The sequence below is a fragment of the Pseudoliparis swirei genome, chromosome 8, assembly GCF_029220125.1.
Source record: "Pseudoliparis swirei isolate HS2019 ecotype Mariana Trench chromosome 8, NWPU_hadal_v1, whole genome shotgun sequence".
NCBI classification, from domain to species: domain Eukaryota; kingdom Metazoa; phylum Chordata; class Actinopteri; order Perciformes; family Liparidae; genus Pseudoliparis; species Pseudoliparis swirei.
The window spans coordinates 866,811-890,813 of record NC_079395.1 but is presented as its reverse complement, the minus strand read 5'-3'; the positions used below and the strand labels follow the sequence as shown (position 1 = coordinate 890,813).

Sequence of the window (24,003 nt, the reverse complement as noted above, 5' to 3'; positions counted from 1 at the left end):
TTTATGTTTTTTATGTAACTTTTGCACTTCTGTATCAAAGCTTGATAGCCTTCCTGTGTTTTGGAATGGAATTACAGTCTGTAACTGATTATATAAAGTGGAAGAAAAGAGATGTGTGTGTGACTGTTTACCTGTGGAAATATACATTACTGTTTTTTAAAATTTTCATTTTTAGCCATTATTTGATCAATATTCTGTGCGGCCCTCACACCCCCGTGATTTTCTTATTCGGCCCACTTGCTACTGAAGTTGAATAGCCCTGGTCTAACAAAACCAGTACAGAGATGAATCCTTTATCTGATGCTATTAGGAGGTCAATAAGTGTGTCCATATCAGTGTGTGTATGAAATAAGTTTGTCCATATTCGTGTGTATGGAATAAGTGTGTGTCGCCGTGGGAAAGGCGCTCACCTCAGGGGCTGGATGATGACGTTGCCGTGGAGACCTCTGAGTCAGGTGACATCCCGATCCAGGAACTGATTAATTGAAGACTCAGAAACAAGTGATGTAGTCAAACGGTAATGCAGTCGATGTTTATTTAACACAAGATAAAAATAAAAAGGTTAACAGCTAAATAAGTAAAACTCGAGCTGATGAGCAAAGTGTTTTTCTAAAGAGTGATGGATCAATATCTGAACGTCCGTATCCGTCTAGAAGGATCTATTCGAAGACCTCTATTCCTTCTTTTTATGGACATTTTGCTCAAATTGTTTAAAATAGATTTTTACGGACACTCTGGACTCGCACACCTCTCACACATGATTACAAGACTTTGTGATACAGCATGTACCAAGGAATGACATCGTAGTACACATTACATCAGTGACATACATCACACACAGATTATATTGCAGAGTGCGCCACTACATAGGGACTCCACCACAAGTTAGCCGCTCCCGTTCTGCGGTCTGCAGCGTAAAAACAGCTTAATCCTAGAGTGCTTTAATATAAGAAATAAAATATCCGTTTCATAGAAACGGAATCGATGCTGCAGAGACCAGTAGAAATACTCACAGTATCTATCGATATGGCAGTAGCAATATTTACAATGAGATGAACCGTAGGACAACAGCACCCTGTGGACCACACGTAACAGCACCGGCACACAGCTTGAGCTCTTCTATGAGGCCCACTGGGTCGTCTGGCTGGCAGCTCTCAGCTAAATGTCCTCAGGTGTAGGTTCATCTGCAGGCAGGGTCACGGGCGTCACCTGCATGGATCCTGGGGATGGGGAGAGAGAGAAAGAAAGAGAGAGAGAGACGTACGAAACAAATTCTATCCTGTGTGGACTCTCTTGTGTTTGGTCAGAGTTACTTTTCTTGCAAAACTTTCCCCACAAACATCACAACTGAATGGTTTCTCTCCTGTGTGGACTCCGATGTGCCTCTTCAGAATTCGCTGTTGTGTAAATCTTTTCCCACAAACATCACAACTGAATGGTTTCTCTCCTGTGTGGACTCTCATGTGTTTCTTCAGATCTCCCTGTTGTCTACATCTTTTCCCACAAACATCACAACTGAATGGTCTCTCTCCTGTGTGAACTCTCATGTGTTGCTTCAGATTTTCCTGCTGTGTGAATCTTTTCCCACAAACATCACAATTGAATGGTTTCTCTCCTGTGTGGACTCTCATGTGTCTTTTCAGACTTCGCTGTTGTGTAAATCTTTTCCCACACTCATCACACCTGAATGCTTTCTCTCTCATGAGCTCTTTTGATCTTGATTCATTGGATTTGTTGCCAGTGTTACATCCCACATGACTTACAAGAGCTTCCTTATATTTCAGGCATGCAGCAGACTCAGTGCCCTGGCCTCCTTCCAGACATTCTCTCCGTCTTCACTGTCAGGTCCAGAATCTGACAAAGCTTCTTGCCAATCACCACAACTGACCTCAGTCTCAGAAGAGTCTGACACCTCTTCATCATCAGCATTTGGATGTGAATGACGATGTGGATTTAGGTTCCTGTCTGGTCCTGATCCCCCACAGTCCTCTCCATCAGTTTCCGCTTTATTGTCGTAGCTGAGTTGCAGGGAGGCTCCGCTTTGTTGTCCTCCTCCGTCTGGCTTTGATGAAGCCGTGAGGTCTGAGGTTCGTCATCTTCACTCTTCACAGTAACAGCAGTGGATAAGAACTTGGTGATATCGGCCTCCTCCAGCACAATGAGCTGACCTCCCTCTAGACGGGTCCAGAGATCCTGCAGCTCCTCTTTTATGAGGAGGGTTAGGGTCCTCTTTTATGAGGGGGGGCTCCGGCTCCTCTTTTATGAGTGGGGGCTCCGGCTCCTCTTGGTCCTGGTCCTCAGGGGGGACATCTGGTTTAATCCAAACCAGCTGCTGGACATCTGCAGGGAGCACATTATGAACAACGGTGACTTCAGACTGATATCAACTTTCATTACTGACTAAATGTGTATTTGTTGCTCTTCATGTACAAACACAGAAATACAAAACAACATTTGTAAGCAGCGGGGCCCTATTTCTCGTACGCGGCTCAACAAAGTCGATCAAATGTCCTATTTTCCCGCTTAATTTAACGAGATGATTGACATCAGGCTCTCCACGTCTCAAAGGCTGATCCGCCCTCAAACTGTCTCGTTAATTCTAACCAGACGTCAGTCCTCAGGATGATTGACCGTCCGACATCAAAAGGGGGAAGCGTCGATCACAGAAACATTGATTATATAACGACACAAAGTCAAATAAACTCAAAGGAAGAAATAACCTCTATTTCTGCTCTATTCTTGTGGAAATCACACAAACGTGGAAATATCAAATGTTCTAAACACCTCGTTCTGCAGGAAGTAGCCATTAGCTGCACTATTTATCTCTGAAACGGGCAAAACCCGCTCAAACATTTCTCTCAAAGAAGAATCCCCCTCTTGCTCCTCTACGACCTCTCTGTGTGACCGTGACACAGGAAGCTCAGACAGAGCTGGGACCTCCGACACCACCTCCACCGTCTCGACTAATGACATGGCAGGGTCTGACCTGCTCATAGCGTGCGTACATACGCAGGACGGAAAACCCTCAGGCAACACTCTGGAGCTCTCATCAAACGCAGAATCAACCGGACAACATGTGACCACCGGTGCGGGAGGAGTGTCAGTCCAAACTCTACTACCAGCCAAGCCGTTGCCCAAAATAAAATGTATACCCTCGAAAGGCAACTGTGGACCTTTTAACAGCTATCTCACCTTTCACCAGCGCACAGTCAAGCACCATCTTGTGCAAAGGAACAGGGAGAATCTTTAATCCCATCCCACGACTGAGAACAAAGTCACCAGTGTCAGTCTCCTCAGACAAAGGCAAAACAGAGTCAACAATATACGAATCATAGGCCCCTGTATCCCTCAAGATTTTTATCGGAACCTTCACCTCACTTCCCAAAATTGACACAAATCCACCTCGAATGAACGGAGCATAAGCTGCCAAAACACTCTGGTCACATGAGTGAGACGGAAGCTCCTCGGCCACGCAGCAGCCTGTAACTGTAGCTGCAAAGGCAGCAGGCCTCACCCCCGGTCTCACCTCCCTGAGCTTAGCCTGTAACAAAGGACACTCCGCCTTCCAATGCCCTTCCTCTCGACAATAGTTACAGGTATTACTATTGTCCACTCTGACCCCAGATCTAAACCCTCCCACCTTCCTTGAACGCGTCTCTTGCACAGTTGCCTCAGAAACATTTCCCCGCACACCCAAAACATTGCGACACTCTCTAAAACTGCTTTTATGAAGCAACATATACTCATCTGCTGACACGGATCAGCAGCAGTCACGCTTCTCCTCTCGATAATATACGTAGCAACGCGATCTGGAAGGACATTTTTAAACTGCTCCAAAACCATCAACTCGCACAGATCTTCAAACGTAGCTACGTCGAGGGCCGTTAACCACCGCTTAAAGTGAGTCGATAGGTCTCTCACCAACTCCACATACGTCTGATCTACTTTCATTTCCAAGGATCTAAAACTTTGGCGATAGGCCTCTGGCACCAGCTCATAGATTTTGAGCACCGCAGCCTTTATCTTAGTATAGCTCGAACTGTCCTCCAGACTCAAAGTGGAATACGCTTCCTGTGCTTTCCTTGACAGGACACACTGAAGCATCAGTGCACAGTCCTCATCGAGCCAGTCTCTAGCCTTAGCTACCCGTTCAAATAGCAAAAAAAACGTGTCTGGATCCCTCTCATTAAACGGTGGCAACCAGCGCAAATTACTCACATCCACGTGTTCACAGGCCTGGGCCCGTGTGTGCCGGTCCCAGGACAACTTGCCATCTGCGATCAGAGACAAACGATATCTCTCCAGCTCTTGGCGGCTTCTCTCCATCTGCTTCCTACTTTCCAATTCCTGTTTATTCTTTTCATGTTCCAGTTTACTCTCCAGTTTACTCCTTTCATGTTCCTGTTTACTCCTTTCATGTTCCATCTGCAACAGCAACATCTCCTTCTGTTGCTCAAATGTTAGTCCATGAGTTCGAAAAGACACAGTAGTAGAAACAGGGCCCAAATCTTTCTCCTCAGACATAATCCCTCTCTCAATCAATTCTGACACTATAGCATCTTTGATATTCTCTTTGAAACGTTTGTCCCCTTCAACCACCACCTTGTAATGATCTGCAATCCAAAACAGCTGCTCTCTTGTGCACACATCCAGGGACTCCTGAGATGGAGCATCAACGAACGCCTCAGCCTCCGACATCTCAACTATTTACACAAAAGGCGTGTGAAAAGCCTTGTCCCTAGTTCAACTTAATTTATGTCCCTACTCAGACAGCTTGTGGTGGGTATTTATGAAGCACCTAGCAACCTGCAAATTTGGTGTAGACCTGCAATCCCAAGCAAGCTTCAGGTGTTTCGCCACTTTGTCTGTGAAGACCTCCTTTAACCAAAGACCACAATGGATAACGTAATTTACCCAGTAGCTCAACCCCAAAACCTCAAATCCCACGTGCAACTTAATTTACCAGCGGCATTGGCAAGAAATTAATACCCTGGAAGGCACTTAAAACCACCATTTGCATATATGCCTCACGTACAGCTAGGTTATGATGTAAACCCACCTTAAGAACACTTTTTACCGTGTAGTTGCCGCAATTGCTGCAAGCAAACAAATCCAACCAACAAAGTCCCCACCGACTTCCATGGGAAAAAATGGCTGACGTACCCCAATTTGTCACAACCCGGCTCTTAGGTCATGGCAAATATGGCGCGGACACAGCATTAAATTAAGGAAAAGTGTTTATTCAACGTAATAACGGAACACAACGTAGTGAGGTGTGGCAGTCAGTAACATCAGTCGTGTCCATGTGCATGTGAAGGAGTGTAAGTGTTGTCAGCCAAACCAAAGGAAACCAACAGTAAAGGGACCAGCAGCAAAGTCCCAGCCACCACCACCACCACCACCACTCCACCTGTGAGGAGAACAACGCCCGCCCTGCACCGTGTGAGCTCAAGGCCTTTATGCCTTCCTGCTCTCGGACCAGGTGTGCTGCATCCGGCAATCACTCACCTAAGGACAAGGGACTGATTACTGATTAGACACGGGGACCGTCACACTACTCAACGCGTTTGGTGTGAACATAAGTGTTAAATATATCGGCTAATTTTAAGTGCCTCGTCACCCCATCATATAACCATCTCTACTCTTCCAGAACAAGGAGATAATATAAATGTGTGCAAACATGGATGTGGAGATGATCATACAGAACAGGAGTTTGAATATGTGTATGAATGTGTGTGTGTGTGTGAATGTGTGTGTGTGGATGTGTGTGAATGTGTGTGTGAATATGTGTGTGAATGTGTGTGTGGGCCAGGGATCGTAATGAACACATCCAGAAGTTTAAATGCAAAATAAACTTTATGAACAGCTCGGCATACAGCGGCTTTCCTGATGTTCTGCATCGCCGACACTAGACCACACTGGACCACACTAGACCACACTATATTACTTTACATGTCATTGAGCAGACACTTTTATCCAAAGCAACTTACAATGAGTTCATCAACCAAGAGTACAAACTCAGAACAACAAGAACCCAGAAAGTAACATTTCTTCAAGAAAGTCGAAGTACAAATGTACCAGAAGTAAGAGCCACTGAATTGCTAATCTGTGTTTTAATCCAGATATAATCGGAAAAGATGTGTTTTTAGTTTCTGGCAGAAGCTGGAGAGACTTCCTGCTGTCCTGATGTCAGTGGGGAGCTCATTCCACCAATGAGGAGCCAGGACAGCAAACAGTCTGGATGTAGAGTGATGAGCTCGAAGGGCAGGAGTCACAAGTCGGTTGGCTGTTGCTGTTGCCGGAGTTTAGTCATGTCGGGGTGTGTACGCGGTGTGACCACATCCAGGATGTAGACGGGGCCCGATCCGCTCAGAGCACGGGGTACGCCAGAACCAATGTTTTGAGCGGATGCTGCTCCACCGGTAACCATAAAGAGAGGGGGAACGAGAGGATCAGTTGGGTGTCATCAGCATGGCTATGGTAGGAGAAGCCAATGACAGAGCCGAGAGAATTAGTACAGAGAGAAGAGGAGGGACCCAGGACGGAGCCTTGAGGAACCCCAGTAGTGAGAGGACAAGGATCAGACACAGATCCTCTCCAAGGTACTGAGTGTGGTGCGTGGTGAGGTAGGAAGAGAAGAGGAGAGTGCAGAGCCTGAGATACCAGGACCTGAAGGGAAGAGATAAGGATCTGGTGGTTCACGGTGTCAAAGAAAGGTCTGCTGAAGGATAAGGACAGAGGAGAGAGGGGCTGCAGAGTGAAGGATAGGGACAGAGGGAGAGGGCTCTAGCAGGAAGGATAAGGACAGAGGAGAGAGGCTGCTCTAGCAGAGTGAAGGATAAGGACAGAGAGAGAGGCTGCTCTAGCAGAGTGAAGGATAAGGACAGAGAGAGAGGCTGCTCTAGCAGAGTGAAGGATAAGGACAGAGGAGAGAGAGGCTGCTCTAGCAGAGTGAAGGATAAGGACAGAGGAGAGAGAGGCTGCTCTAGCAGAGTGAAGGATAAGGACAGAGGAGAGAGGATGCTCTAGCAGAGTGAAGGATAAGGACAGAGGAGAGAGGCTGCTCTAGCAGAGTGAAGGATAAGGACAGAGGAGAGAGGCTGCTCTAGCAGAGTGAAGGATAAGGACAGAGGAGAGAGAGGCTGCTCTAGCAGAGTGAAGCTGCTCAGACAGCAAGGAGGCCAGTCTCTGTTGAGTGGCCTTGAATCCAGACTGGTGAGGGTCAAGAAGGTCGTTGCTGTGGAGACAGGAGGACACTTGGTTGAAGATCGCTCGCTCCAGAGTTTTGAAAAGAAAAGGAGGAAGAGAGACCGGTCTGTAGTTGCTGACTTCAGACGGGTCGAGGTGCGTTTCTTCAGGAGAGGGTTGACTCTCGCCTCCTTCAGAGAGTTGGGGAAACAGCCAGTTGAGAGGGAGCTGTTAATAAGATGGGTGAGGAAGGTCATAAGGTCAGGAGCAACAGTCTGGAGGATGTCAGACGGGGTCAAGGGGGCAGGTGGTCGGTCGGGCGGAGGTCACCAAGCTAAGAACTTGATTACGAGACAAGGGGGTCAAAGAGGAAAGAGAGGGGGATGAAGAAGAAGTCGGTGGAGTGATAGAAGATGGGTTAGTAAAGGAGGAGCGTATGTCGTCTTCTCGTTTGTAAAGTAGTCACAAAGTGTCAGAAGGGTGGAAGGAGGAGGGGGACAGGGGGGTTGTTAGAAGTGGGACAAATAAATGCGAATTTTTCTGGGATTGAAGATGATCCGTAGACCAGGCCGGGGAGAAGTGAATGCGGAATGTGAGTAATAAAACAGATCAAAGGGGACCCCAGTTCCATTAGACTACAACAACAGGAAAGCAACAAGGCACCCATCAGGCCGGCCGACAGGGAGAGTGGCTGTAAGATCAAATGAAAGCATCGAGGCCATCGCTGGGACGATAAGCAGAGGGCCAGGTGTGACAGAACACGGGTCCTGAGTGGTCATCTTTGGCGTTTACAACCAGTAACCCTCTGTCTGAACTCACTCAGGGGCCCCACGCCGACACCAGATGTAAACATTGCACCTCTGGTGATATTCAAATGAAGACCTGGTTGATTGTGGGTCCGGAGCCCATATCCGCACCATATGGGCTAAGGAGGATGTATTGCGGAGTGAATAAACACAAACCTGAATTCATGTGTGTTAACCTGCCTGTAGATCAATGGTCTGTGATATGATAATGTAATATATGTCTCCCAATATGTTCTGTATCCTGACCCCCGGTTAGAGTGTGTTCTGTGTCACTGCCCACGGGAAGTCTCACCAAGTCTGGAAGGATCATAAAGAGGGTACCCTAAGTGCCTGAGAGATAAGAGGAGACACCCGGAGACAGGTCACCGAGGTGACCGAGCTCATCTAAACCAGGAGACAACAGTCCCCCTCTTTGATGTGGGACAGAGAGTCTCTCCAGAACCTCTCAGGAAGAGAGAGGGGGGGGGATGAACCCCCCATCAGCACCCCAGAGAGGGACGGATATCCAGTAAAAGTGGGAGGAGCCGAGGGTATAAAGGTGACGAACAGGGAAAAGGAAAAGGGTCTTTGGGAGAGTTTTTGAGAAAAAAGGGTTTTTTCATATGTTGTTTCGTCAGGCGTCCGTGAAGAACTCACGGGCGCCTGACGTACTTTGTCTATTTTTCTTCTTTTCTTCGGAGGCTGAAGAAAAAGAGAGTTTTTGAGTTCTTGTGACTTTTGCGTCAGGCTCCCGAGAGGGAACTCACTTATAATTGTACTTTGTTTATTTCTTTCTTCTTTTTTTGAATAAAATACTTGGCTGCCTTGCAGTCTTAAACTTTACATTCGGTTTGTGGACCTAGTTTTTTGTGAGCCCTATTTCTTCGCCTGTCGACCCACGAGAGGAGACCAGAGGCGGAGACCCGAGGCGGACCCCGCGCCGAGGTGAGTCTGAGCGACATCTGCACGGCTAACCACTGACCTCCGTTACTCAGGGCACATACTGATTCCTCACACACTGGTAACTGACATTTTGTACTAAAGAGATATCGCTGCAGCCGGTAGACTCCTCCGCTCTCGAGCCGTGGTTGGTTCGGGGACCGAGAGAGGACTCGTAATCGAGTCCTCGCCGCGGAGGTTGTCCTAAAATAGAATATTACTAAGTGTCCCTTGCCGGCCGCCTACGAGCCTTGTACCGAGTGTGTTGGGGTGAGACCCGATAATTGAAGAAACAGCGTTTCTCCGCGGAGATCGATCTGACATCATCTAGGGGTGTCGCGCGCCGAGCCCAACAACAGCAACCACTGTCGAGGTGCACGCTGGCCGCTCATCAGGCCCGAACGATCGCAGAATCATATAGGGAGTTACTGATCTCCGCCTCCTCTCCCCTTAACTCGGTCTCGCCCGCTCGAGTTTCCCTCCTCTCGAAGCTTGTAAGGCGAGGATACCGTGACCGGGCCGGCGTCAGAAGAGAGGCCGGGCATCGTGACCCGTGGACCCGGCCCTTCCAGTGCGACAGGTTAGCAGCTGGTGACGCTGCGCCTGGGCGCCGCCGACGTGCTTTACGACAGTTTGCCACGTCTGTCCTTAGAGCACGATTATTTCCTCAATAAAGTACCGTGTGAGCCGCTCGCACCTCAAACCTTTTCCCCTCCTCTCCATCTCTCCTCTCCCGTCTCGTTCCCCCCCCCCCCCTCTCCTCCCCGGTTTCCCCTACACGAGAAGACTGCGGCGTGACTTTTCTTTCCGTCTCCCACCCGAGGCGACCGAATCGGTTCACGTACGCGTCTCTCTTAACAGGGTCAAGGAGGTTGGAGAAGATAGAGACGAGTTCTTTGGGGTGAGAGAAAGAAGACCGAATGTTGGTGAGGAAGAAAGAGCTTTTGGCTGCAGAGACAGAGGCAGAGAAGGAGGAGAGGAGAGATTGAGAGGAGAGCAGGTCGTCAGCTTGATTAGATTTTCTCCATTTCCTTTCCGTCGCTCGCCAGGTGGCTCGAGATCAGAGTCAGACGACCACGGAGAGGAGAGGGTTTGGGAACCGGTCGAGTCTTAAGAGGACAAAGAGAATCGAGGAGAGACAGAGGAGACAGAGTGGTACCACAATGTACATTACTATAGAACAATGTACATTACTGTAAAACAATGTACATTACTATAGAACAATGTACATTACTGTAAAACAATGTACATTACTATAGAACAATGTACATTACTATAGAACAATGTACATTACTGTAAAACAATGTACATTACTATAGAACAATGTACATTACTGTAAAACAATGTACATTACTATAGAACAATGTACATTACTATAAAACAATGTACATTACTATAGAACAATGTACATTACTATAAAACAATGAACATTATTATAAAACAATGAACATTACTGTAAAACAATTTACATTACTTTAAAACAATGTACATTACAATAAAACAATGTACATTACTGTAAAACAATGTACATTACTATAGAACAATGAACATTACTATAAAACAATGTACATTACTTTAAAACAATGTACATTACTATAAAACAATGTACATTACTGTAAAACAATGAACATTACTATAAAACAATGTACATTACTATAAAACAATGAACATTATTATAAAACAATGAACATTACTCTAAAACAATGTACATTAATATAAAACAATGAACATTATTATAAAACAATGAACATTACTATAAAACAATTAACATTACTATAAAACAATGTACATTACTATAAAACAATGTACCTTATTATAAAACAATGTACATTACTATAAAACAATGTACATTAATATAAAACAATGAACATTACTATAAAACAATGAACATTACTATAAAACAATTAACATTACTATAAAACAATGAACATTACTATAAAACAATGTACCACTCTCAAAAAAGCGTGCGTCTCAGCAGACAGTCTGTGAGTCGATGGCGGCTGCAGCGTGTGGTGTTCAATGTGCTCCAGAAGCTCTGTAAATAAATGATTCCTTGTGGGCAGAATGGATAGCGCACTACAGGAAGTCATCGTGACGTGATAAGAACTCTCCCTATAAAACTCTAATCTAACTGATATCGCTGCTTCATCAATGAGGAAGTGAGCTCCTTCAGGGGGCGTGGCCAGATTATCCAGCTGGTAGTTGTCATAGTTCAGGCCGTTAGTCTCAGGTTTAATCTAAAATCATATCGCGGTTGATAATAATAAAGCTTATTTACTCGACACATCTCCTCCGCCGGTTTAAACGTAAACCCGTAACACGAGCACGAAGATGGGGATAATAATGAAAAAGCACAAACCTGATCTGTGCAGCTGAACTCGAGGGTTGAACACGGCCTCCAGGAGTTTGTGTCGCTCATTTTCCTCAAACGAGAAACTTCCTCCTCATAATCTGCTGTGAATCTGTCAATCAGCCCCAGAGTGTGTTCAGAAGCCCTGGAGTCTCTGCTTCACCAACAGTCTCAGCATTTCTCCTGGAGACGGACACAGAAGGTCACAGTCCAACAGTCAGATAGTGACCTCCTAACGTCGCTTCCTAACCACTTCTCCTTGACCTCTGGGGAACACGTCACGGGGTCAAGGAGAGATGGAAGGAGAGTTCATGAGGAGTTAGGAAGAGGATCAGACTCCACTCTCACCAAACTACGTAGTTATGATGCGACGGCATGTTAGTGAGGTCAGTCTGCACGGTGGAACTACAACGTCCAGGAGATGGACTACAAAAAAGATCTGAGAGACTTTGTCATCATAGTATTACTTTATTACTATAAATACAATAAACAACCTGGTTCATATAATTACTTTATTAATATAAACAACCTGGTTCATAGTATTACTTTATTAATATAAACAACCTGGTTCATATTACTTTATTAATATAAAGCTACTAAACCGTCTCATTGTTCAGTTTCTAACAAGCTGAATTAAATACGTTCTCACACTAACAATGTCTCACATCTCTTTGTGTTGTTTTGGTTTATATGCAGATTATAATCTGATCCCAATAGATTATGAAACACCACAACTCAGTGTGACCTAGAAGTGACTTGATGGTGTTTTAAATTGTAATGTTGATTCAAAAGATGATCATCAGAAACAACTCAGACTAAAGGACCAGCTGCACTCAATGCAGTTTAACCCTTTCACCACAGCTTCTGGAGCTGAAGTCACATCAAAGACTGAGGCTGAGAGATCAGTACGACACTCTGACCGCTTTATAGAACGTTGACCACTTTATATTAACACACACACAATTGCAAACAATTAGATCCGTTAGATCCTCGTAACACACACACGGTTATTAACAGACTAAAACATCTCCGTGAGGTCCTGGAGGTTTGACTAGAGGACCGTCGGGTGTGTAAAGTTCCTCCCTGGTGAAGCTGGTCGGAGGAGAGCTGGAGACGAACCATGTTCACCAAAAGTCTCGCTGACTACAACCAACGAGCTGGAAACGGACTAAATGTGACGTAAAGCCGTCAAACGAGCATGAAGACCGGGACCAGGAAGAAGAAGCACCGACCTGATCTGTGTCGCTCATGTTCTCTAAAACGAGAAACGTCCTCCTCATAATCTGAGATTAATCTGTCAATCAGCCCCAACGTGTCTCCAGAAGCCGCGTGGACTTGCTGCTTCACCAACAGTCTCAGCATTTCTCCCGGAGACACGGAGACCGACACCGGAGGCTCGTGGGAGAGGAGAAGGTCCGCAGAGTCCGTCTCCGAACCACGCATGCGCGGTTAGATGTGGTCCGACTGGCCCTGACGTCATGATCACGTTGGGCACCGATAATCTCACGAGAGCGAGGCGCTTGCAGTTGCTTCTTTACGGACTGCCTGGCCCAGTGCATGATGGGAGATCCGTACGAGGTCTGTAAACTACAAGTTGCCTACAGAATGAACTAACAGGAAGTGAGTGACTTCCTGTGTTTTCTTGACAGGCAGCTGGAGACCCTCCCACGTGATGACGCTGTTTTAAAACTCATATTGGAATTACATTTAGGTTATTTGCAAATAGTTATTAAAATAAATATTTTGCATTTTGGATATTCTCTCAAAAATAAAGCAGTCCAAAAAAATGCCAAATAAGATCAGATAAAACATTATATAATAATAATATAATATATAATTAGACAATATATATTACAGTTTTTCTCCATTGCTTTGGCTCAATTCTTGAAACAGAAATTACATTCTCAAAGCTCTTAGTGCATTTGGTAAAATAGCATATATGGTTCAGCACAACTACATAGATCCCCTTCAAAAGGTCACATCTCACCCAAAACAGTTAACTCAAGCTTCAAACCCAAATCATTTTCTCATAAAAATAGTTAGTGCCCCCAAAATGAAAACTTCCTTCTCGATTGCTGTGGCTCATCTCTCTCTTGAAAAAGGACATTCTCAAAGCTTTAAATACATTTGCCAAAATAACCTAGATGGTTTAGCAAAACACTATGGCACACCTGCAAAAGGTCATATCTCTCCCAAAACAGACAACTCATCAGTCAAAACTCATTCCTTTTCTCATACAAATAGTCAGTGCCCCCAAAATGAAAAGTCACTTCGTCATTGTTGAAACACTGCAGGTCAAAATGTTTAGATGTTTTGTCAGTATGGCAGTGGACCATAGAAATATCCCTCATGTGCACAATTCAATCTTGGCTTAGTCCTTTGACACTGAATGGTTACTGTAGGAGATGTTTTCTTTCCAGAATACTATGTGTATCAAACAGAACAAAGATTCATTCAAGAGGAGCCAACAAGGTTTCACATCACATACTGTATTGCACTTATACTGCCATGGAAATTATTACAGTAATTGCAAAACAGAAACAGAAAATGTGTACAGCAAAAAATAGTGTCAAACAAAAAGCACATCAAAAATGAAATGAAGTATAGCCTACACTACTGTAACAAACAGTAGCAAAGCTGGAGTTCATCCTCCCTCTCCTGCTCGTCCTCGCGCTCACGTCTGTCTGGACACAGATTTACGTCAACATCGCATCTGATGTTCTCCCTTGCGATGCAACGGGGGAAGAACCGCCGTGCATGACGCAACCATCTGCTGTGACATCGGCACAAGCAGCATCCATTGCCTGGAGAAGGGACCTCTGGTTTAGAGCCCGATGCTCATACACCCTCCACCACCACGCACCCTTGCTCCTCTTCCTCTTCTTCTTCCTCGAACAGGCAGTTGCCCTTGTTCGTTTACCTGGCCAGGTGCTTCCATGTTCATACTGTAAACTGGACTGAACTTTGTCAAGCCCTAGATATTTGATGGAAGCATTTATACTCCTGGAGAGCACCTGTCAGCTAACTGAAATGACTGTGATTGGTGATCGGATGTGAGAAACTCCCCCTTGATGAGTAAAGTTCTAGTTGCACCTGAAAATGAATCCGATGATCCAAGAGATCCATATTATAGTATATACCATGATGTTTTTCATGGTATTATGTGCCTGAACGATTTTGACAGTGGAGTGAACTCTTGTGCAGGTGATGATGGACACAAGGAAATGATGCCAAGATGTTTTGCAGAGAACAACCACTTGACTGAGAAGCAACAGTCAGTTTAGACCAGCCAGATGTATTCAATTGGTAATTGGGCTAACTGAAGGCAATTGTACCGAACCGTTTGCACAGATGTGCTAAATCATTTGAAATGTGTGCAAGCTGTAGGCAATTGTACTTGTCATTTGCAAGGCGTTTCTAAAACAATTGCAATTTGATTAAAGGAATGGGAAATTCAAATCTGTTGTGAACAAGTGCCCAGTGGTTTGGAGGTTTGCACAAGTTGTTTTGAGAATGTCATTTCTATTTCAAGAATTGAGCCAAAACAATGGAGAAAAACTGTATATATTAATAAGTTCAAATATGTATTATATTAATTATGAAGCGCCCTGATTCTCTATCTTTAAAAGAAAAAGAAATAATAATCACTGGCCTGTTATATATACATATAAATATATACATTTATAACACAATACAAACAGAAATGATGTGTAAACATAAGGTTATTATTACTAATATTATCTATCCAACTGTTATTCTGAACCTTAGGGTTTTAATAGAGGGGTCTTACCACCGATGGCCGCTAGAGGGCAGTGTAGCCTCACGGTGGGCCGGTCTCAGACTGACATTCACACAGATCGTCTTTTTCTCATCTCACAGACCTATTCCTTCACAATCATCTGTTGAATAACTTTAGTGAACTTATAGAATAACGTGATGACTTCTACCGTGTGACCAAACATCTGTAATATTTACATCAAAACATCTGCTGAGACAAACAAAGGAGTGAGCCGCAAAGAGCCGCAGTCATTGAGGAGACGCTGTGAAACCACCCGAGGACACAAGTGATGACGTCATCGCCGAGGCGTTGTGAACGAGCAACAACCAACGTGGACACGCCCACACTTACCAACTGAGTCTGGCTGGTTGCCGACTTCCTGTTCTACAAACTGGTTTCTTGGTCTGTGGCAACAATATTAATGTGTGAGATCATGGAATTATTCATGGGGTAATTGAACAACTTCTGACCTCCACATATGAATTATACTTGTAGTCTAGCTTTAAAATACATGTTGCGTGTCGACGTGAAGAGGAGTCACAAGCTTACGCCTCTGAGCCCTCGTGCTCGTGGAGAATAACAGGAGACGGTATTCATCATCACTGCTGGTTGCTCGCTGCCTCGGCATCTCATGTCAGATCCTGTTGTCGTGTTCCACTTGAGACAGCTGCTTTGCATCAGAGCGTCGACTTCGACCCAGAGTTACATGTAGAGATGGCGTCTGCAGCAGAGAGATTTATAACAACATGAAGGCATGCAGAGGGCGAGCCGGGGGAACGTTAGACTCTGTGAGGGAGAGGCTCCTGACTGACTGCTTCTACCTGCTCGGCTGCTTTAATGACAGGCAGCAAACTGATTCAGGAGGACAAACAAATCACTGGGACAAACCTCAGCAGACAAACTGGATTTGAGGAAGAGTTGTAGAGAAATATGGAGCAATCATCAACATCTGAGCAGCACATACATATGTTAAAATGAAGAAAGTGAGGTGATGTAAAACATGGAGCAGGTTGTAACAGAGTCTTTGTCTGTAAATGAGGAACAAAGTTCACATTCACAGCGCCGCTCCTCCTCCAGGAATGAAGTACAGCTTGATAAGCCCTCCTCTTCCTCCTGCTCTCAAACACAGGCGGCTGCACTCTGTCCACACACTTCCTGGTTCCCTCCCACTAGAGCTGACACGCCCCGTTCACTGAACGTCACATGTTGTTCACATCAGAAGTCAAAGCAGAGTCGCTTCTGAGGAAGTGAAACTCAGACAGTCGTTGCTCCTGAGAGGTGAAAAGGAGCAGAAAGGAGTTCAGCCTCGAATCGTCGGCCCGGTGTGTGTGTGTGTGTGTGTGTGTGTGTGTGTGTGTGTGTGTGTGTGTGTGTGTGTGTGTGTGTGTGTGTGTGTGTGTGTGTGTGTGTGTGTGTGTGTGTGTGTGTGTGTGTGTGTGTGTGTGTGTGTGTGTGTGTGTGTGTGTGTGTGTGTGTGTGTGTGTGTGTGTGTGTGTGTGTGTGTGTGTTCCTTCTTCTTCTTATTGAAGTTGTCCCTGAGGAGGAGAGGCGGCTGTTGGACCTTGAACGCATCTTCCCAGCTTCCAGTGAGTGAACGCAACGCGGGGGAGCCGAAAGAAACATGAATCCAACTTTGAACAACCAAAACATGAACAAGGGCGACACGGTGAGTCACGTGATCTGGTCGTGTGGCCGTGTGCGTCAGGGCTCGTTCCTCTTTTCTTTCTTCTCTTCTTTCTTTCGGGGGTGAACATGTCCTGAACTCTGACTTGTAAACGTGACGGACTTCTGTTGGACAGGATCGAGAGTGGATTTGGATTTGGACCGTGACGAAGGGGGCGTGGCTTTGAGTGACGTAGGATGTTTCTCTGTGTCCAGTGTTTCAGTTTTTCTCGATCGCTAAGACACATTTCTTGAAACTCAAAACAGTTTTACCTGTGCTCAAAATCAAACACTGCTCTCAAATCATGAACAAAGTGATCCATATAATATTCACTATCAAGCATTCAGGAAACAATACACCAATAAATAGAAAACACATTGTTCAAAACAAATAGTTCTCAGGGAGAAGTAGATTTTTAATCTCAGAATAAATGTCATACGAAGGAAAACATGTTTGATGAGTCGCTACACACTGATAGATTTACTCCTGTGCTTTGCTCTCTGCATTTCTTTTGTTCTTCCTCCTCCTTGTACCCTTTTGTTACAGGACTGCACTCTGCAGCTCACAGCGTGTCCTTTGTCTCTGTCAGACGGTCATTCTTGTTCTTTGTTGGTATGAAGCTGCAACCAGTCAACATGTATTGGTCCGTCAGTCCTGTCAGCGTAACCAATAGAAAGCAGGATGGTCAAGGCCCCACGGTGAGTTCATGGTCCATGATCCAGCCTCCAATGCACTGCGGGCCTCCTGCAGTCGACACTCCTCCAGTGAAGGGAGTCAACATGTCACCAACGGGCTTCTTCTGGTCTCCGGGGCGGAGCACTTCGTCCACATCACAAGCAACATGTCCTCTCCTGAGGCGCCGGGGGAAGAAGCCTCTTGTGTGTCTTTGAAGCAGCTGCAGAGAGCGGAGTCCAGAACATGTGCGACCACCGAGAGACGGGAGCATCCTGACCCCCCTGAACGCCGTCACCATGGCGACGCACAACATCGGCTCACATCGGGCTGAGTCCAAGTCCTGCTGCCCTCGTCGTCTGTGGACCATCACCTGGTCTCTGGCTGCTGCTCCAGGGTCGCCACGGGTTACACTCTGTGTCCTCCTCCTCGCCCTCCTCTTCCTCCTAGTCACCCACGTCGCATACGCCTTCCTCCTCCTCCGCCTCCTCCTCGTCGCCCACCTCGCATACACACTTGCCCTCATCCTCTCACATTGTTTCTTCAATCCATTCTCAGACTTTCTCCTTCCCACCTTCAACCACCTGTTTGCTCTCCACTGGCTTATATTGGTTGTGTCACATCATTTGATACGAGTTAAATCCATTTTGAGTGATTGTGTTGATCCATGACGTGTGTTCTCTCTTTGTATTTCATCGTTGCCCCTTGTGTTTACAGTATGGATGACGTGTGCATTAGAGGGCAGAATGTGTTTTGAGACTGAGGATGTTTTAGAGTTTTGCTGAAAAGTCTAAGTGAGATCTGCAAATTGTATTTTGTGAAATAGTTTACGGTATTGACAACAGACTATTGCACAATTAGCTAAATGAGTTCAGGCGTCTGAGAACTTTGTTCAACCAATGGGTTTTAGTGTTTTAGCAATTGAGAAAAACTGTAATGGGTTTTGACCTCTGGGTGACCTCGACCCACGTGACTGAAAGGGTCACGCACGGGTCCATTTGTGTGGTTCTAGGACTACAGATGTGTAACCGGTGGCTCTATTTTAATGATTGTAACTCAGGTTTATGGACTAGTCACCAGGTTCAGCTACAGAGCTCAATTGTGGGGGAAAAACACCAAATTAAATAGTTCAGTTTTTAAGAGTTTTACTGGGATTCAACAAAAATCAATCAAGATCACACACATATATTTATAATGAATAATAAACTTTCAGGTGGACAGTCATCCGTGTGGTTCACCCTGTGGGCAGCTCTCCATCTGATATCAAGTGGTGCTCCAAGTGATCATCTGCTTCATTAACGTTAACCTGCTACTCAGTCAGACTGACAAAAACATTTGTTATCCTTTGGGATGTTTCAGATGCAAATCTATGTTTTTGGATTATTAATTTTCCTATTTTTTTTCACTTCCTCTTTCAGCTCCTCCTCCAGGAATGAAGTACAGCTTGATAAGCCCCTCCCTCTTCCTCCTGCTCTCAAACACAGGCGGCTGCACTCTGTCCACACACTTCCTGGTTCCCTCCCACTAGAGCTGACACGCCCCGTTCACTGAACCGTCACATGTTGTTCACATCAGAAGTCAAAGCAGAGTCGCTTCTGAGGAAGTGAAACTCAGACAGTCGTTGCTCCTGAGAGGTGAAATGGAGCAGAAAGGAGTTCAGCTGGATCGGGAAACCTTCTCTTGTTCCATCTGTCTGGATCTCCTGAAGGATCCGGTGACTATTCCCTGTGGACACAGCTACTGCATGAACTGTATTAAAGCCCATTGGGAGGAAGAGGAGGGGAAGAAACTCCTCAGCTGCCCTCAGTGTAGGCAGACCTTCACACTGAGGCCTGTCCTGCTGAAGAGCACCATGTTGGCAGCTCTAGTGGAGCAGCTGAAGAAGACTGGACTCCAAGCTGCTCCTGCTGACCACTGCTATGCTGGAGCTGAAGATGTGGCCTGTGATGTCTGCACTGGGAGGAGACTGAAGGCCTTCAAGTCCTGTCTGCAATGTGTGGTCTCCTTATGTGAGAAACACCTCCAGCCTCATTATGATGCACCTGCATATGAGAAACACAAGCTGGTGGAGCCCTCCAACCAGCTCCAGGAGAACATCTGCTCTCGTCATAAAGAGGAGATGAAGATCTTCTGCCGTACTGATCAGCAGTGTATCTGCTACCTCTGCTTAATGGATGAACATAAAGGCCACGACACAGTCTCAGCTGCAGCAGAAAGGACCGAGAGGCAGAGAGAGCTGGAGGGGAGTCGACTCAACATCCAGCAGAGAATCCAGGACCGAGAGAAAGACCTGAAGCTGCTCCATCAGGAGGTGGAGGCCCTCAACCTCTCTGCTGATAAAACAGTGGAGGACAGTGAGAAGATCTTCACTGAGCTGATCCGGCTCATGGAGAACAGAAGCTCTGACGTGAAGCAGCAGGTCAGATCCCGGCAGAGAACTGAAGTGAGTCGAGTCCAAGAGCTTCAGGAGAAGCTGGAGCAGGAGATCACTGAGCTGAAGAGGAACGAGGCTGAGCTGAAGCTGCTGTCACACACAGAGGATCTCAAGCAGTTTCTCCACTACCCCTCACTGTCACCACGCGCTGAGTCTACACACTCGTCCGGCATCGATATCCGTCCTCTGAGACACTTTGAGGACGTGACGGCGGCTGTGTCAGAAGTCAGAGATAAACTACAGGACGTTCTGGGGGACAAGTGGACAAACGTCTCACTGGCAGTGACTGAAGTGGACGATTTACTGTCTCCTTCACAAGCAGAGCCCGAGACCAGAGCTGGATTCTTAAGGTATTCATGTGACATCACTCTGGATCCAAACACAGCATACACACGTCTGTTATTATCTGATGGGAACAGAAAAGCAACATGTATGAGAGAAGAACAGTCTTATTCTAGTCACTCAGACAGGTTCACTACATGTGAGCAGGTCCTGAGTAGAGAGAGTCTGACTGGACGTTGTTACTGGGAGGTGGAGTGGAGAGGAAGAGTTTATGTAGCCGTCTCATACAAGAATATCAGCAGAACAGGGAGCGGGGATGAATGTGGGTTTGGATACAATAATAAATCTTGGGCGTTATATTGTCTCAATAACAGTTTTATATTTCTTCACAACAATGTCCAAACTCCCGTCTCTGGTCCTCAGTCCTCCAGATTAGGAGTGTACCTGGATCACAGAGCAGGTATTCTGTCCTTCTACAGCGTCTCTGACACCATGACTCTCCTCCACAGAGTCCAGACCACATTCACTCAGCCTCTCTATGCTGGACTTGGGTTGTATTATTCTCCTGGAGCCACTGTTGAGTTCAGTAAACTCAAATAGACAGAAGTGAGTTCAGGGACATCTGGTTAAAGTCTGTTTTAAGTCTTAAACTTATTTTGTTTCCATCATCGTCGCTGAGCAGACTTTTCTCCACCTGTCAATCAAACCTTGTGGGCGGGACTTGTCCATCTTCTCCTTGTTGTTGTGTAGGTGTCTGAGTTCCTGTAGGTGGCGCTCCTTCCTGTGTGTGTTGAGTCATGGAGGCTCTCACTGCTCATGATGCTCTTTGTTTACCTGAACTCATATTTATCTGCAGGGAAATGTAAAATGCTCTGAGCTCTAAATGTTTGATGAATATTGTTATTGATGTATTCTTTAATTTAAGTTTCTCTTCCTCTGCATGGGTCTTAAAGAGAAAGCACCAGAGCTTCTTTATCGGAGATATTTTGTTCTTAGAACTTCATGCAAATTATTCTATTAATACATTTGTGAGACTAAATGTTGTTGTTGTTTTCCCAATCAACGTACACATGATGTACTGTGTTTTATAAAATAAAGTATCATAATCAATCAGTAAATCTCTCATCGTTCTTTTCCATAACTGAGGTGGTGGTCCAACACGTCTCACAGACTTCACTGAAGGTTTCATGTAACGTTCAGGTTCTTTCCGTGCGTCGGCTTCACTTCTCAAACCCGGAGGTCGGCTCCTCTGGAGGTCACGAGTGTGACCCTGTTTCCTGCATGTGGTGTGTGTGCTGTGCCTTTAAGTGTCTGAACCAGGGATGTGAAAGAGGTGAGCGCTCCCCAGCTGAGTGCTTCTGCTCTTCCGGTCCACTGTGTCCTGACTCACGGTGTCGCTGTGGAAGCGAGGCGCCAACCCTCTGGTTCCCCCTCAGGGAAACACCCAGAATGCACTGGGCCAGAGGCCACTGGACCAGAAACACAGGACTCACAGACGGGTGGAGTCACTTCTACATTTAATACATGCATCAAAGTGCACAGACAAGAAAGTAAAGCATGTGGGGTTAAATAAAAACATAATGTATACAGTCACACAATGTGTTGGTCATTTAGGAGTCACGCCCACTTACACTAAATAAAATGTACCTGTTGACAGCAACAATAAAAGGCCCACGCTAAGATGGCTGCTCTCTCACTGTGTGCTCTCTCAGGTGTGTCTGACTACAGGAAGAAAGGCCCAGGTGAGCTTCCCACTCCCTTGTCTGTTAATCTGTCTCTGTGTCTGTCTGCCTCTCCGGTCGCCTCGTCCCTCACAGACAGGACCTCTCCTTTGCGGCGTTGCCCCGAGTGATGGAGTCGCTGTGCCTCTCCATCCTCAGGAGGAGGCGTGGCCTCGGCTCCATCCTCAGGAGGAGGCGTGGCCTCGGCTCCATCCTCAGGAGGAGGCGTGGCCTCGGCTCCATCGGGGCGTCACGACGTCTTCAGTCGTTTACGTCAGAAAGACGAGCAGCAACACACACGCTCCGGGACAAAAGAATCCTGCTCAAAGGTTCTGGCTCCAGTCAAAGTCTGCAAGGTTCTCTGAGAACATGAACACCAAGTGGTTCTCCAAAAGTATTTATCGTTGGGCGAAAATGGGCTCAGTCATCGTTAGATTATTACATATTATACTGTTAGATTATTGCTATCGATGCATCTTAATGTTCATTCGTGACATTGCTGTGTGGTTTAATTATAACATGCTTATGTATATTTCATTTACTTATTTAATACATAAATAAAACTATCTGCAATAAATTCATTAGAGTGAAAATAAATATATTTCCCTCTGAAATGTGGAGTTGAAGTATAAAAGAGCATCAAATGAAAACACTCAAGTCAGACTAACTGGGTAACTTACTTTAACACAGTAGTAAAGTACATTTACTCAGTTACCGCTGCAGTAATAACATATCCGTTTGATATTTGTTATTTGTGTTGTGTGATTATTTTAAAAACTAATGTTCTTTTCCACACCAGCTCAATAGCTTGTGTTTGGCCTGCAGTGTGCAGCCTCCGACCACCAGAGGGCAGTAGAACACTGGCTTTCAGTTTGAGGTGAATTGAGACGCTCCTCGCACACAAAGAAGACTCCACCATATCTTCACATGGACGACAGATGTTTGACATTGCTCAGAATAATTGATTATTGACACGCGGGAACTAAATAAACTACCAACACTCTCCGGTCGTCACATTGTCTTTGTCCGTTTTTCAGCCAAATTACCGAAAGTTGAGATAATTCGGACGTGGAAGGTTTCGTGCTTTTGAGGCGATGAGGAGCGTCGTCAAGCGAGAATCCTCCCAGTTCGCTTCTTTCCATGTCAACGTCATCGGAGGGGAGAAAGATTAAAAGAGTTATTGTCTCAAGAGTAAAAAAGAAAAAAGAAGGGATGTGTCAGTTGTATTTTGCAAAATGCTGATAAATGGGATTCAAGGACTTTCACAAAACACACATTTTGTGAAATCTCGCTATAGACATTAGAAAGTGAGAAAATGTCATATTTAAACTAACAATGAGAATTCCAAAACATACAGTATATAACCTTAAATGACAACAAATGAATGAGAGACAAAGAGAGAGACGAGGGGGAAAAAAGAGAAGAGCGGGAATGAGAGAAGAGCGGGAAAGAGAGAGACAAGCGGCAAAGAAATAAGAGCGGTAAAGAGAGAGAAGATCGAGAAAGAGTGACAAGGGGAAAGAGAGAAACAAGCAGGAAAAACAGAGAAGAGCGGTAAAAAGAGAGACAAGCAGGAAAGAGAGATGTTGATTTCAGCTGATACTTGTATTGTTATTAATTTGAATGTGAAAGTATTGTTAAATAATGAAGTGGAGGGAGTAAAGTGATAGAGCTACACGTTGCACGCCATCAACCAATCAGGGCCTTTCATATAAAATAAGAGCTTTGACATCAAACCACCACCAGATTTGGAATTATTCTAAAAATACCTGCATCATTTAGTAAATTGAGTCCCCCGAAAATGATTAGTTTTTTCTCCCAGTCCATCAAGCGTTTGCTGAGCTCGGCAATCTTTCCTCGTCATCCCTCATTTCCTTCACTCATCCGCTTGCCGCCTTTGTCCTATTTTCTCTGGTGGAATGAATGTGTTAGGATTTGAGTTGTTTCCTGTTTTATGTTGAAGTCCCTGTCTCGTTTCCTGTTTCCCTGCTCTTCCCTCCCTGTGCTTGTCTGTTTCTTTCCTGATTGTTTCCAGCCACGCCCTGATTGTTTCCACCTGTGTCCCCACCTGTGTCTCGTTCCCCTGTGTATTTAATCGGTGTCCTTCTGTTGTCTGTTGTCGGATCGTCCCTTTTTGTTCCGTGTGGTGTTCGTCCGTGTTCCTCCGTGTTCCTGTCTTGAGAATAAAGCC

The 24,003-nt window shown here is 45.5% G+C and overlaps 2 protein-coding genes across 3 annotated transcripts in view; one reads left to right on the top strand and one right to left on the bottom strand.

Annotated features, from left to right (window-relative positions):
- LOC130198209 (tripartite motif-containing protein 16-like) overlaps positions 1-12,841 on the bottom strand; it is a 167,709-nt gene extending 154,868 nt beyond the window's left edge. The window contains exons 1-2 of one of the 2 annotated variants that reach the window (XM_056421357.1): positions 12,495-12,841; positions 11,378-11,445 (exon numbers count right to left, since the gene is read on the bottom strand). In XM_056421357.1, the coding sequence (XP_056277332.1) occupies positions 11,399-11,445; positions 12,495-12,705 (258 nt within the window). In that variant the 5' untranslated portion in view covers positions 12,706-12,841 and the 3' untranslated portion in view covers positions 11,378-11,398. Of the gene's footprint in view, positions 1-11,377; positions 11,446-12,494 lie in introns of those variants that run through there. The other variant, XM_056421356.1, reaches the window with a different exon arrangement.
- Positions 12,842-16,460: 3,619 nt separating this feature from the next.
- Positions 16,461-21,203, top strand: LOC130198215 (tripartite motif-containing protein 16-like). Its single transcript, XM_056421361.1, has 2 exons — positions 16,461-16,706; positions 18,794-21,203. Exon 2 carries the CDS (start codon positions 19,015-19,017, stop codon positions 20,689-20,691), a length of 1,677 nt encoding a protein of 558 aa, XP_056277336.1. The 5' UTR covers positions 16,461-16,706; positions 18,794-19,014; the 3' UTR covers positions 20,692-21,203.
- The last annotated feature ends 2,800 nt before the right edge of the window (positions 21,204-24,003 follow it).